This window comes from Oryzias latipes, chromosome 12 (assembly GCF_053564925.1).
Source record: "Oryzias latipes strain Hd-rR chromosome 12, Olatipes_Hd-rR_3.1".
Taxonomy (NCBI): Eukaryota; Metazoa; Chordata; class Actinopteri; order Beloniformes; family Adrianichthyidae; genus Oryzias; species Oryzias latipes.
In genome coordinates, this window is record NC_136248.1 from 20390777 (window position 1) to 20407148 (window position 16372).

Below are 16372 nucleotides of genomic sequence, written 5' to 3' on the forward strand. Positions count from 1 at the left end.
ACTGCTTTAAATTTTCGTCTTTCAAAGAAACAACAAGCCGAGAGAAGCAGCCTTCTGAACTAAAGCCTGTGGTTGATGTTTCACTCTGATCGCAAGAAACTCCGCACAAACACTTTGCCCTTCCTCCTGCCACCAGACACTGACAGGAGCAGCATCTGTTTAGTAATAAAGCGCACAAATAAGGCTTAAAAGTCTGTCGTTTCTTGCGTTATTTGTGTATTAAATTAGCAGGGAGATGCTGCGCAAACACAGGTGTTGGGCATTTATCTCACATGTGGAAGGCACTATCTGCTGCACTCCTGTGAAGGGGATTAGCTGTGGCACAGTTGCAGGAAACTGCAGCTACATGCTCGCAGGCAGATCCCAACACATGCCTGCACACACAAACACTGATGCATGCCAACATCACGCAGAGCAGCTGCATGCTGCACACCAGAAGCGCTCGAAAAGAGTGACAAGCATCAAAGGGCAGATATAAATTCCTGCTGATGTCCACTTACATTTCACAACCTGCCTGTCTGTCGGTCTGTCTTCTAGATTTCAGTGGTTGGCACAAGAACAACTGAGGATACAATGACACTTTTAAAATCCTTAACTAAAGTGCCGACAAACAAATATATAACACCTGCAACACCTGAGAGAAAACTGTAAGGAATGTGAAATCAACAGATATTAAAACTGAATGTGCTGATTTATTTTCTGTGGGAAATCACACCAGTGAATTAGACAAACAGAAGCCTTTCAGTTGATCTATTATTGTTAAGGAAGTGCAAGCTATTAGTAGAGTCATCTGAGCCATTGGTGAATAATTAGAGTAAGTATGTATTATGTATTCAATCATTTTAAATGATAAAAATCTTTCTTTGGATGATAAGTCAATTTCACCTTGACAATTTGGGAACAAAAACCTTTTAAAGCTACTTCAAAGACCCACTCTGATTAAAAATGGTGTTTTTGGTGTTTTAAACATTTCTGATGACGGAGGACATTTATAAAGAAAGTAATGCTCAAAATTGCATTTCTGAGTTTCTTTATTCAAATCATTGTGAATCAAAAGCAGACGGAAACATGCCATTTGAAAAAAAAAAGGGGCAATCAGCAATGGGTAAGGGAAGTGGGGCGCGGGGTTGTTCAGTGGCAACTGTCACACCCACAGCTCAGAGGCAAATTTCAGCACTCCTGCCGCTCTGTAGAAACTATGTAATAGAAAACATCACACTGATTATGGGTAATCATAATTAAAATACCACTCAGAATGCTTTTACAATACATCAAAAGATGATTGGAGTGGGACTTTGAATAAAACATAAAAAAACCTAAAGATATTTTTTTATTAGCGATGTCCAAAAGTTGAAAATGTATTGCTGTCCAGAAAAGAAAGCAGAGAAGAAGAAAAAAACTAAAAACTTCAAGAGGGTAAAAAGGCGAAGGCATCAAGAGAAAAGCTGCTGGATTTTGTTTCACTATGAATAAAGCCTGCATTCGTCCAGGACCCCGTGTTCCGTTGGTTCGCTGGTTCAATCTCTGATTGAGTGCTGAAACGAAAACAAGAGCTTTTCCTTCAATTGCCAAGACGGACCGAGGCTTTGACCCCATCCTCACCTCTATTATCTATCTCGTCTTCACTCTCCCTCTCATCTTTCGGCACTCACTTGCTGTCACGGATGCCTATTGAATGCACCCAGGAGTATTTCATGCTCTCTTTTTGGCTTTTATAACTGACTTGTGCTTTTTTTTATATGTTTAAATCATTATTTACATAAATAAACGGGGATTAAACGTTGCATTCTGTGTAAAGTATTGAGTTAAAGCCCCTTAAATTAGAAAATAGTGCTTTAATTCTTTCTTTCTATGTTTCAAAAAAAGATTTTTAGCCTGTATCTTAAAGTGTTGAGTTATAGATGAGTCAAGTTCATCCTTGAAAAAACAAAATCTACATCTTAACCAAAGGTCAACCTCAATGCATGAGGTACTAATGGTGAAATATAGAAGTCAGAACCGTTATCTCAAGCAGACATTACTCAAAAAAGGAGGCAGGAGACTTAAAGCGAATGCAACTTGAATCCAAGTTCAAAGATTGTTTATCTAAAACCTTTTCGTTACTAAAACAGCATAAGTCAAAAGGTTGATATGAATCGTTTTGAACTCTTTCAAAAGTCTGGAATTGTAACCTTTTGGAAGGAATGTATGAATGTATGTTGGCATACATCTCTGTTTCTGTAAAAGAAAACAGAGAGAGACACCCTTTACTCTTCTGACTGCAGGAGGCTTCAAGTCTCTTTCAATATATCTTTTCTAATGTAAAAAACTGGAATGCATAGAAAAAATAATAATAAAAAACATGCATGAAAACGAAATATGATTTGCTCTGGTTACATACGATCACGTGAGCTTTCTTAAAGCCCCTTTTAAATCAGGAGTTTCAGCTGATGCGATCATTTCAGATTGCATTGAAGTGTGTGTGGCTAATGCAGTATCACAGCGCACAGAAAGCCTATGAGAATGCTTGTCTAAGAGACGTGCCGGTTCTTTAGATATCTCACAAAGAGCATAAGAGCCTCACAGTCTGACAAAGAAGGCACTTTAAGCTATTGAAAGACAAGCTTGTATCAGCAGTTTCACCTTCTCTGGCACATGCAAAACATTGACTCCGTCAGAGTGCCACTACTTTCTCATAAACGTCAAAATCTGTTTAGAGACTTGGGAGACTGCCAATATTTGGAGCGTATTCGGTTTGTTTGAGCCTTTAGATAAGACATGTCGTCTTTGTTTCCCTCAAACCTACAGAAAAGTGTGACTTTTAAGGTGGATTTCCAACAATAGCTGGAATTTATTTGTTTTGAAGTTGAGGAAATCATACCAGATATCAACTAAGAGTTGTTGTTTTTTACCAGTAACCAGATTAGATTTTATTCTGCTCAGCCGTTTGTTTACTGTTCCAGCACTGTTCCTGTTCTTATTGTCTAGTCGTGAGTTTATCTCCTCACCGTTTGCCGCTCTCTCTGCTATATCAGAGGGAGTTCACATTAAAGCACTCAACTGCCATAACACTTTGTTCATTCTTTTGTGAAAGAGACAGGAGGGAAAGAAAAAAAGCCCATCTACACCAAACTACAGAACAAAAGGACGTCTTTTGATGGCAGATTAGTAAGAAGCACAAAAAGGTTTCCTGCAGGAAAATGTATCTGTTTTTGTGGTCAGATACAGTGTTTAAAAGCTTGATTTTATTTGATTGCAATGTAAACAGAAGTAGCTTTTCCTTTGTTTTTTTTCCTTCTAGTAATTACTATGTAACTGTTTGCAATATGACAATAAGAAAAAAAGCAAAGCATTTCAAAGATCCATGAAGCCAGCGTTTAGGGGACTCAATGGTGGAAATCAGAGAAGGCAATAACTGCCCCATCATCAATTAACCCTCTGAAATCAAATTAACCCACAAGGAGTCAAACTCCCCCTCTGGCATTTAGCGCCACAAATGAAGAGCGGCGCACAATTTCACACTTGCGAGGGAGCAAAAGTGACACAAAAAGTGCCGAAACAGGTGTAGCGAGAGAGGCTCTCACGCGCGGCAGACACTGAACAGATGCCTCTCCTCCACCTTCTGCCACCACCTTTACAAGTCCCAACAAAACAAGAGACTGTCATTTGATCTGTGTTCTGCCGCAGCATCCAGCCCTGGGAGGTGAGCAAGCCAAGCGACCTAATTAGAGCAGCGAGAGTCCCGGGGGCTGAGTGACGGATAGACCTGCCAATCACGCCTCAACTTCTCACCTGACACAACAAGAAGAAATAGACAAGAGGAGCACCAGCAAGCGACCACAAAAGAAGGGCAAGACACTGTGTGCAGTGGCAAATAAAACAACACAAAAAGGTGCTGCATCAGGATGCTTCTGTGGTGTTAAGGGCACAACCAGTTGTCCTGCTTCCAATAAATTATTTACACGAAAAATAAATAAATAAAACAGGTCCTGCTATTTTCTTTATTTTTTTTATTTCTTATTGTGGTGTGACTTCACAAAGTCTAAGACACAAACTATGAAAAAAAAAAATACTGAGAAACACAAAGAAGAATAACAAGGCAGAGGTAAAAAAACAGTTGCTAGGCAACATTTAACATCTGTAGGAATTCAGAAACATATTCAAGTTTGGAAATTTCCGTCTCCTGGGTTACAGAGAAAATAACATTTCATGTACTTATATGGTCTTCACTGTACAGCAATAAATCTACACAGTTTTCACAGTAATTGTGTGTTTTTGTTAACCTGTTAGGACTTAAGGCATAATAAAACGGCATAATCATAATTAAAATACCACTGGGAACGCTTTTAGAATAGATCAGAAGATGATCGGAGTGGAACTTTAAGGGATATAATATGCTTCCATCAAGCAGTGAGTTCAAATGAGTCGGGCACAATGTTTATTGAGGAGAAGCTGGCTGAACTTGTATGAGTGCACGTGTGTTTGTGCAGCATGAGTTAAGATGATTAGTCCCTGCAAAGCTCTAAAAAGTCATATTTAGCTAATAATAAAAATTTCAGAGCGGTAATTGAACAGTTAGCACTGCATGGCAGCATCAGTAATAGCCACAAGTAGTTATTGGCCTGATTGTTCTTGAAACGGGGAAAATGGAGCATAAGCTGCTTGAAAAATACCTCATTTGGTTCGTAATTTTCTGAACTAAATTGTTCTACAGAGATACTTTTTAAAGTAGAATGACAGCACCAGCATAAGTCAGCAAGTACATTTACTTGTTTGATTATAAGATGTATTAAATATGAGGCAAAATAATAACTCAATTATTATCTGGATGCTAGGGGATGGAGGGGGGTCTTAAAACTTTTGCTGTGGGTCACACTACAACAGGTCTCGACTTGCAACCTATCCGTGCTCTGTCCTGTATCTGTTGTGTGCTAACTGAGAAGGCGTGGTATCCAAAACCACAAGCACCATAAAATGCATGTGCACTCCCACATAATTTAATGTAATCCAGCTAAAGCCCCCCTGTTGTATTTGTGTGGATATCTTTTGTGCGCCTGCTCCTTTAACCCCACAGCCCCAGGCTCAGGCAGGTAAAAAGGTGATGGAATCCTTTGTCCCTCTCTCCTCTGCTGCAGTGTCCATTTATTCAGCGAAGCAAGCCAAAACTGAAAATGAGCTGTACAAATTTTCATTAGCATCTGAAAAATCATGAGCATCTGCCTGTTTCAGAATTAGAGAAAGAGCTGCTTGGCCAAGCAATGAGAATCAATGCAGCCCAAACGGCTGGGAATCAACAGTCTGAGGAGAATGTGTTTGTTCTCTTCAAGTGTCCGTCTGATTGGTCGCAGATAATCTCCCAATGGAAGATGGAGGCATGATAATTAGACTTTACGGCAGACCCTCGGACAATATTTATCTTTCTGTTTCTCTGTTGCTTTTTTTTCTGAGCTAAAAGACATCCTTTAACTCAAAGTGTTCTGTAACTGCAGCTGAATTCCAGCCAGCCATGATAAAGGCAAAGCTGTCTAGCTTGTTGAAAACATTTGCCCAGCTACAAGGATGGCAATATCTCCTTCGGAGAAATGCTCCTGGTCAAATGCTTGCAGTCAGGTGGAGAGACTGCAACCTGATCTCCTCAAGACAATAAGCCTTGTGCTCCTCCCCCTGTGGTGGCACAGAGTCACCCAGCCTCAAAATGTTCAAACGTGTAGGTTGCTCAAATTTTGAGACAAATAATGCAACAGGCTGCAAGAAATTGGGCTCAAGCCTGTGTAGCAATGCAGGTAGGGCTACAACTAACAACTACTGTATTTCAGTTGCCAACTAATTTTTTTTGGATTATTTCGATTAGTTAGTCAGTCAGTCACATGTGTTTTGTCAGCATCTATTGGACTTTGAAAATGGTGGTCAAATCAAAAATGTGTGTTTACTTTATTATTTCATTCTGATTAAATATGATTCATTATTAATTAGCATAAAGAAGCAAAAAAAGGCGAATTATAATAAGGACTAAATGCTCTTTTTTAATTTTTATTGCAGGCATGAGACTGAAAATGTATTATCTCTTCATTTACTTTCTTGGTCTTTGTGGATGTTGATCCTGTCAAATATAGAAACAAAGCAGATGCTGCACATCGATGAAACATGTGCCACGTGTTCCAACTTAAAACATCTTAAAAGCTTGTTTAGCCGTGATTTACCTACTTTTCAGATATTATGCAACATGTGTCAAACCAACATTATTACACTGTGTGGTTTAATCTTGTAATTAGACAACAAATGGGGAGTAATTATACTTGTTTAAACTTGTTTGCTTAAAGTTTCATTAGGTTTTCTACACCTTATTATCTGTGGAGCATTGTTTTTTGTTTTTAACTTTCCTGTCTTGTCTGTTTAACTCTGCAAAACTTCCAGTAGTAAACTTCCTGTTGCACAAATCCTAGCAGCAGGGTTAAATTATTTACTTTGACTAACAAAAAACTTTTTTAAACACCCACTCCGATGAAAATTGTGTTTTTGGAGTTTTTTCCGTGTTCTTGTGGCATTTTTTTCATGATGGAGTACATACTGTATATTTACGAGTATTTCTTTATTGAAATCATTGTGAATCAGGAGCAGATGAAAAAAATGCAGTTTGAAAAAGGGGTTATTTGTGATGTAGAAAATATGTTGGGCAGGCCGCAAGCTTCCAGCAGAAGGGGGAGTGGGGTTGCTCCGAACCAGCAGTCCTGCCCACAACTCAGAAGCAAATTTCTAATGAAATCCTGCAGCTCTGAAGAAACTGTCAGAAAAAAAAACATAGTTTTTTTTTTTTTTTGGCTGAAAACAGCATTATCATAATTAAAAGACCACTGGGAACACTTACAAAACAGATCAAAAGATGATTGGAATGGGTCTTTAAAGAGTAATTTGAAATATTTTGACATATCAAGGTTTGATTTCTTTTTTACAAAAGCTAAAAATTGTAAAATATTATAATAATTATTATTATTTTAATAATTTTTAACTGTTAATTGTTATCCTGAAAAACTATTGTGTTGGTAAAAATGTTTTTTGTAAAAAGGTATAAAAAGCCTAAATATTTGATCAAGTTATAACACTATTATGTCGGAAATTGTAAAACAGATCCACACAGATTTACATATAGTTATTTAAAGACATGCCTAATTAATTATTTTTGTGATGCTGTACCATCCATGAGTAATTAGTTTTTTTTTTTTTAAAGTAACATAAAGCTTCGTGATAGAGATGCAGTCATAATGCATCTCTGTAAAAGTCAGATAATTGGCTCATTTTCCAGCTATTGCAGGCACTTGAAGGCGCGGGCTTCACCGCCCATTCCTCCCAATCCTCCTCAGCCTTGTGTCGCCCCGCACACATGCGAGAACACCAGCAGGGCTAAGAATAGAACACAGCTGGCACTGCAGGGCTTACATATTTCACACTCAAGCCAACATGCTCCTGAACACTTCTGCCCATCCTGTCCCATTTTCAGCTCTGGGACCAGAGGTGGTTCCCTCTTCTTCCCCTCCCGCCATCCCGTCCCCTCCCCTCCCAGTCCGTCTTTGAACTGTTCTTCACCCCCCTGGCAGGTCTCCGACAGGCCTGCAGCTCAGATAAGATCCATGACTACACTCCAGAGAATTTACAACAAAACAGACATGCAATGAAAACAAAAAGTGAGAAGATCCCGATCTTCCTGTTTCCAGTGAACGCTCCACTCGGGCCGCTGTAACCCACTTAAATCCTCACTTTGTCGTGGCATCAAGCCTCCGTATCTGTGCTCTTGACATGCAGAGTGGTCACACAGGTGGGCCACTGTCAGGATGTGTGGCACTGCCATGACAAGGAATTCCCACAGCAGTGACATGGGCGGATTAGTGGGAGCTGCCTCACATAGACTCAAGGTGAAGCCAGCTCTAGCTGTCTGAACGGCAAGCAAGCAGAGCCAAAAGCACAGGTTGAGCGTAGGGGGCGGACTGTTTAGTGAAAACTGGCCAGATGGAGATGCTCCATGGGGCATGCAGCAGAAAACAGAGATGCTGCCTTGGAAACGTGCAATGATGTTCTCCTTGATGCAGTTGCTTTTTCAATGTCATTCCTAATATAGTCCACAGAAAAATACATGTACAAGCAAATAAAAGAAAAAACACTGTTGTTCTTCAGATGCTTTCTCTAACCTTTTAGAAAATGTCTCCAGAAGATAAAAAAAATACTATTTTAATTGTTTGTTTGACAGAATATACAGACAATTTAGCTTTTATTTTGCTTTATTTGAATTTAGCAAAATTGAAAGTTGGATGGGGTGGGTTTAAAGGAGAGGTTGCCTTTGCAGGAACTAACAATCATGAACTTGTTTTTTTTTTACATTTTCTACAGGGGACCCTTCATGTTATGATTTCAAAGGCCATGAAGCTGCTCTTACCTCACCAAACACAGACAGGAGAGGAAGCCCCTCTGTTCCTCTGACTGAGAGACCATCATTACTGCTCCTCTCCATGAGGAATTGTAACTGCTTCTCAGCGTCCTGTCCAATTAGAGACTTAGAAGGTTGCAGAAATGCAACTATTCTAGGCAGTGGACTGTCAGTAGGAGAGCAGGAGACTGTCATACAGACAGAGGATGAATACACCCGCCTGGCCCTTCTCACCATGGGACAGAGACAGTTGTCTTTAGGTCTCAGGTGGCCTACACCCTGAGCACAAGTATATAATAAATGAGAATGATTTCATGGGAGGCTCTGCTGACACTGATATTAAATGAACAAATTGGCTTCCCTCATCAGTCTGTAGAATTCCATTTTTGTGAGCATGTATTACTTTTATTTTTTTATTTCCAATCCCGTGCCCATTTTGATATACAGGCAAATCTTATTGTTGTTGTTTTTTTTTAAACTTGTTTCCTCTCCATCTATGACACTATGTCTCATACTGAAACTTGTCCACAACAAGTGGCAAAGTTTTAAGCTGGGGGTCTCACAAACTTTTGTTCTACATTTCCTTCAAGAGCAAACGGTTACATAGCTTCTGTAGAAAGCTTTCAATAATATAAAGATTTTTGCTGTACAGTACACAGTTGCAGGGTTGCTTACCATTTTTAAAAAAATATTTTACAGTTTTTCTTATATTTTGCATTTTTGATTTAAAATGTATTTTATGTGCTCTTTTAAATACTTAGTTTGATTCCGAATTCATACCCTATTGCTCCATTTGCAGAGGTAATTGACACTTTAGTGGTATCCAAACTTGTTTAGTTATGGAAGAGCCGTAGTGACTTTGGACAGGATATCCCTCCGCCGGTAGGGTGATCCATGTCACGTTTGTGATGCGGAGGAGAAACGCATTCCTTTACGTGGGTGTGGCCTGAAGCACAGAAGTTTCCACTGAAATGTTAGTAACGACTTCTTGCTTTTACATGACTTTATAAAGTCATTAAACCAATGTTGTTATTTATCTTCTGAACACTGGTAACTACGCGCTAACGTAAATGACCGACAGCTATTCATTACGTCATCTAGTGGTTTTAACATTTGAAGGCACAATTCTTCCATAACTCTCCGCTTGGAGGGCTAAATGTACGGATAGGGAGAAGCTGCAAGGGAATTAATTCAGATTCACCCTTCTAAAGAAACCCAATTTTCAAAATTCTGTTTCTAACACTTTTGTTTTTAAACAGGATTCAATCCGGAAGTGATTGAAGCCTCCAAAGTTTCTCCTCAATATTTTCTGGCCACCATTTTGATCAGATATTCATTACTGCATCCTGGTGAATAAATGTGAATAACAAGTCCAACAGTTGTTGGAACAAAGTTTATTGACCAAGTGTCATGCCCATCTATATGCAATTTTAAAATCAAATACAAAAACAAAATATTTAAATGAATAAAAATCACCCAGAAAGTAGCTTTCATAAATATGTACAGGGGTAGATAGATAAAAGCAAACCAAAATTACGGTTTATATATTTACAGTTTGTTGTAAAGTTTGACTGTTTTACGCTGCTATGAATGAAGAATGGCTTTCCTGTGTAGTAACAAGTGCTTTTTTTTTTCATTTTCCAGCAAGCTTCATACAGGAAGTCAAAGAATTTCCCCTTACTTTGACTTGCCTTCCCTAAAAATCCTACTTGATGAAGCTGAGAGATCCAACCTTTCTCTGTTGCTTATATAAGTACTGATAACTCTTCACAATAGTCCAGTTAAACATCACCTCAACTCAAAATTACCTTCCAATTTTCTTCTGAAGTTACGTAAATAAAAATCTCATCACCTGTAATGTCTCCATTCAATGCTAACCCAATAAGATATTCATGAAAGAGACATTTAAAAATTAAGCAGTGAACTGTTTTTGCACTTCTCAGCATAAGGTGTAAAGAATAATGTTGCATCTATTTCGCTTCTCCAACTCTGTGTCAACACTAACATAACAACATTTCTAATGTCTCCCAGTTCTGCATTAAGTCCAAATGATTCATCGTTCCAGCACACCACAGCACACACTCTGCCCAACTGCTGCCTTCTTATTTTTTCCCCTCATCCCTAAACATCCTTTCACTATCCGCTGCCATTAATAACAAGGAAATGCAAACAGGCTATATTAAAAAGGCACCACTCCTGATTACCTGCTTCTTCTTACAAGCCATGGCCACTCACCTGCCATAAATCATGACTCTGCTATCTCCCTCGGCCTCATCTTGCAGCATTTTATCTCCACACCAAATACTAGCATCATCGTTACACAAGCAAGATCTACATTGGAATACAGTTTGGCTAATGAGCACATCTTAGGTGATCACATTAGGTCTCTACTTGAGGACACTTAATTACCAGTGTTAGACTTGTGGGCCTGTGTCGAGGGGACAGGGAGAAGTCCTTTAATTAAGGCCTCTGGATCCCACCTCTGGTTGCACAAGCCCGCATCATTGGGATGCAGGATGTATTCACAGTCCAAATATAGGTGATTAAACACTGTGGTGTGTATGTGCATGACATGGGAGGGGGGGGGAGTGTGCTTTGTATCTGTGGTATGTGTGTTTATGAGGGAAACAAGGTGTTTCCCTCACTGTGTGTTTGTGTTCTGAACGAAGGCACAGATGAATGCATCTTTGTGTGTGTGTGTGTGTGTGTGTGTGTGTGTGTGTGTGTGGGTGTGTGTGTGTATATGTATGTGTGTATATGTATATATATATATATATATATATATATGTCTGTGTGTGTAAAATGATGGCCCTTTGAAGAGAGTCTCCTGAGCCTGCTTGGTTTATAATGTGCCCACTACAAACAGACACACTCGCACAATAGCTTCCCACGTTGTGAGGTCCTTGAATGTCTCATCTTTGCTTTACAAACTGGGACTCTTTGTTAAAAGGAATCTGCACAGTCCACAGAAAGACGTCTGTCTTCTCCTCATCTATTTCATTACCTCCTCCCTCTTTAATGTTATGCCTCGCTCTGTTTCACCCTTTCACTGTCGGCTCCTGTCTCAAATAGGTCGAGGCTCGCAGTCAGGAAATGCTCATCAGTCATAATACTTTCCTAAAATGAAAACAGATTCTGCTGCAGTCCTTCAAAAAACCTCTCACTGCCTCTCCTTTCCTCTTCCACCCTTTTCCCTCCTTCCCTGCCACTTCAGCTCACCAGCTTGGTGATTTTCTCCCACTTACAAGAGTCTAGTTTGCTTTTGGTCACAGATGGCTGATCACCAACACGCAAGACAGTTGTTTTGTGGGTTGTGTGATTGTAGCAATACCAAGTAACTGACACTGACCACACAGAGCATTTGACAGTAATCTGTCCCCTGTAAAGTTCCACAATATGGGCACTTTTGCTATCTAATAAGGCATCTTTTTTTCTGTTACAAGACAGTTCAAAGCTGGAATGCTGTAAAACCGGCTATAGTCTACAATACTCAACAGTTGATCACCACATGCTTGTGTAAGAACAAAGCCACAGTGAGAAAAAAGAAAAAAAACAATCTTATCTTAAGGACTCTTTAATAAAAGTCTGCTTTCCATGCTGCAGTGTTGACAAGCTAATTGTTTCCATTTTAGCGCTACAACATGCAATGCAGGGTAAACTTTGTGCAGCATGGCTTAGCTGCCGTTTGACAGCTGTTATCCTTTGAAAAGAAAAAAGATGACATCTGCTAACGAAAAGCTTCCAGGATGATGAAGGAAACCGTTCAGGTTACTACAAAACAATGAATGGAGCTTCCTGCTTAAGTGTGTGTGACCTGTGCAAGCCGCATGTAGTTTGAGCAACATCTTTCTGGAGACTGAAACAAGACAAGAGAGTCAAACAAGTCAGGCAAGAGCAGACTTGGAGAAGGGGATAATAATGTTAATCAGCCATGCCATCTCTTTTACTTGTGGTAAGTAGTAGAGTTGCAACGATTCCCCTTTCCCCCATAATTAAAACCTCAATTTTTGGGTCACGGTTTAGTTTCGGTTCGATATATGATTTGTCTATTACAAATACACAAAAACCTAAAAATTCAGAAAAATCCTTTTTTTTTAATTTGCTAGAAAGCAAGAAACGATGAAGAAAATCCCTCTACTTGGCTCATAATAAGCCTGGGTTAATGTAATAAAACAATAATTGCTAAAACCTTCTTTAATTTAGCACAACTTTTGGACACATTCAATGTAAACATACTGGTATACAGTAGGGATTCCCTAATCGGTTTAATGGTGTAACATGTGGTTCGGTTTTTGAGTGACAATTGTGGTATCCCTAGAAAGTAGCTTTGTGCAGCTAGATGAATTTAAAACTGCAAGTTTTAAACAGGATAAACGTAAAAACCTGTAATTCAAGTCTTAGAATTTCCCATATCTGGACACGCAACCCATTTGTTAGTCTAATAAGTGAAAACAGGGTTAAGGGATGAATGCAACACATGGACAACTTACAAATATATACCCAACAACTGCAACTTTGCTAAAAATCTGTTGCTGTGTTGCAGAATCCTAACTTGCACCTCTAACCTTTCCCTGCACATTCCTTCACTGTAAACCCAACGATACATTTTTCCATCCCTACATTTGTCACTGTAGCCTCTAACCAGGACACTTGGTGTGTCATTAGTGTTTTGTCCCATCCAGGACTCCCCTGCAGGAACCCTGCCAGTGAGTAACTGCTGAGGCACTCGCCAGTCATAAATATTCTCAACAAGCCGGCTGATGGATGGTTTCGTTCACCCTCAGTTTGAAAGGGATGTTCACGATGGCCAATAAAGCCACAGTGAGTGAATGAGAGCTTTTTTTTTCCCCACAAGGGAATAGCCACGAATGAGACGGTGACAGAAATGCAATCGTTGTTTTCTATTGTGTCAAGCTGAGAAGATTTAAGACTGCTTATATTGGGATGCATCTCCCCATGAATGCGTAGAAAGTCACACAAGATGCTTTTAAAAAGTTAATGGGGTAGCTTTAAGTCCCACACACTCCCTGCTTTTTACACAGTGCTGTAAAAAAAGGAAATATTTCCTCACTCTCTTTGTGATCATTCGTTCAAACCTCCTTTAGTAACATGTTTTGTGTACCCTTGCAGTGATTTGTTTAATGTAATAGGGACTGTTATTGCTCCTCAACCTGCACCTCACCTGAAAAGCCCCCAGGACCCCTATGTTGTTGTGGTTCTCAGCAGCCTGAGCCCAGTCCACTGCATGCCTTTCCACTTGACTGCCTGTTGTGGTAAGACAGTTAACTCGCTGACTACAGGATGAAAACTGTGAAAACACTCTGCTCTTTTCTCCTCCGCCCTCAAAAACCAGAGTTGTGCACAAGAAAGCATGACACTGCACTCAGTCAAAAAAAAAAACCAACCCATTTTTTACATATATATTAAATGAAAGTGATATGCTTGATTGCCAAAAGCCATCTTTGTTGTGTGACATGTTTGTTTCCTCAGTGTTCCTGAGGTCATGGAATTCTTTTCACACATAAAACTATTATTAGGAAATATTTCAATAGAAATATATTTGAGAAAGACAGCTTCGTTTTTCCAATTGTTGGCAATAAATGCGTAAAATAATACCATAAGAAGAGTTCCTGCTGGTTAGGTATGTGGAGTGTGCCATCATAACAGCCTTACTGGAGATCTTTTGTTAATGATTGTCAAATAACATCAGCGTTTGGTTCACTTTTGCGCACAGACACACTGAAGCGTGCCTCCCACGGTCTTATGACTTTGTCGATCACAACTGCCTGCCTGCCTGTGTGTGTGTGTGATGAACAGGATTTATCGTACCAGAGAGAAGATGTTGGAGTGGCAGTCCTCAAGGCTTGCCCCGTTAGCCACCCAATTCGCCGATGCAGTCATAATCGTCCGCCTTTGGGGTCGTCAGCGCATGGCATGTCGAAATCCTACATCGGTTGCTAGCACCGAGCAGGGGGTGACGAATCGGTTCCCCTTGTGAGTCTGCCGAAACCAGCAGGCTTAAACCCTCACAAGGAGGTCCCGGATAACAGGCTGTACGGGATGGTCGGTGGAGGAATGGGCGTATTCAGAAAGAAGTGCAGAATGCATCCAATGAAGCCCGAGCTTTCTTGTAGCCTGAACGCAATAAATCCAAGCATGTGCGGGGATCACAACATTACAATCCGGTCCGGGCGATTCCACATCTGATCGCTGACGGAGAGCAGCTCCATTTCTTCAATCCACACACAAAAGACCAGACCCTTTCCAGAGCAGTCTGTCCGCGGATAGTTTCGTAATTAAATCACCATAATCCATCAGAGATCGAGTGCCGTCTTCTGCGCCCAGGAACAGAAAAATGCAAAATTACGCATCAACTTTGTTCTTTAGACGAACCGCATGCGCATGATCGACGGCGCGGAGAAATAATAAACGCGCAGATATCACATGCAGGATATCTGATTCCGTCTGCTCCAACAAGCTGATGCACCACTTGTGATAGTTTTCGAGAATTGCATGCGCTATTTATAGCCTTCTTTCTTGCCACAACCGTTCCTCTCACAATGTAACCCAGCCAGGCTCACACAAAACAGGCGCTGCGAGCACGAACGAAGGTTTTAATCCCTCTGTTGCTTTTCAATCAAACGATCGGGCAGGCTGTAGAATGAGAGAGGGGAGGGGGGGGGGGGGGACAAAGTCGAGCTCAGAACCATGAGTCAAACCGCTCAGGCAAGAAAAAAGTAAAACACTCCAACAGCAGGAAAACGGCAGGCGACTGTAGACGGAGGTTAGAGAAAAAAATCCTTCCTTCCTTTCAGTTTTCTATCATTACGAAACGTCCTCGCGCGGCCACAAAAGCCTCAGTCTTGCTCAAAAACATCCAGTACTATTTCTACAAAAAAATGTACACTCGAAGCAGCACACACAAAAAAAGTGGCCCTCCTCGTCTGGCGCCGAATTTATTGACAGGAAAGAATATGTGGCGTGCGTTCGATTCCCCCCAATGAATCCGCTTTCTTCAAGAGAAATGAATTGATTGTTGATTTAAATCCTCAGACATGTGCATGATTTCCTCCACCGCGACTGCTCCTTCCTCATTGTTTATGTCTCGCAGCGGCGTTATTACACTGAGATGGGCGTGCGCAGCCCGAATGTGTCACCCTGTGCGTGCGTGCGTGTGCGCACATGTGTGTGTGTGTGTGTGTGAGAGAGAGAGAGAGAGAGAGAGAGAGAGAGAGAGAGAGAGAGAGAGAGAGAGAGAGAGAGAGAGAGAGAGAGAGAGAGAGAGAGTGGGCTTGTTTTTACTCGAAGCTCCAAAGCGTCTTGTTTTCTGCCGCAAAACCATCGCGCATTGTGATGTAATGGAGGTCTGAAGCTCAGAATCGCTTTTCCCAGTTGGCCAACTTTGTCATCACGTGACCTGAATCTGGCTTTTACAATTCAGGTTTCTTTGATGCAGCTTTAAGAAAAACAAAAACATGTGAAGTTGTTTTTTTATGGAAAATACCAATAATTAAGGCCTGTGTTGTTACTGCTTATTTTGTTAAGACGATTGATTCTTTTTTTAATACTATTACATTACTATTTACTATTACATAAAGGCCTATTATAAAGGTATACATATATGGGTCCTTCCAGAATTGGAGGACATTTGGGCTTCAAAATTCCTGAAAAGTAAACCTTCACTTTTCTGATCTTCTGCTGCATATCTATCAATAAGTATTAAACTGTCAAATGCTTGAATAGCTAAACTTACTGATCAATTGTACATTTTTTTATTAAATTATATATTTGTTGTTTACAACATTTTCCAAATGTTTTTGCAGGTAACAGGGTCGAAAATGTTATTTTAGCTATCTCTCAGGAGTGCAAGCCAGTTGTTTAACTAGCTGTTATTGATCACCAAGAGGACGAACTTACTCTTGTAAATAAGTAATTCTTCTTCTACCATGTTAAAAAGGTTATGGTAAAGGGTTGCAT

The 16372-nt window shown here is 40.2% G+C and overlaps 1 protein-coding gene across 3 annotated transcripts in view; it reads right to left on the reverse strand.

The window, feature by feature from the left end:
• Positions 1-15523, reverse strand: part of LOC101155045 (mediator complex subunit 13L) — a 73142-nt gene extending 57619 nt beyond the window's left edge. For 2 of the 3 annotated variants that reach the window (XM_023960552.2, XM_023960551.2), the window contains exon 1: positions 14225-15523. In XM_023960552.2, the coding sequence (XP_023816320.1) occupies positions 14225-14296 (72 nt within the window). In that variant the 5' untranslated portion in view covers positions 14297-15523. Of the gene's footprint in view, positions 1-13577; positions 13661-14224 lie in introns of all 3 variants that reach the window. The other variant, XM_078956286.1, reaches the window with a different exon arrangement.
• Positions 15524-16372: the final 849 nt, after the last annotated feature.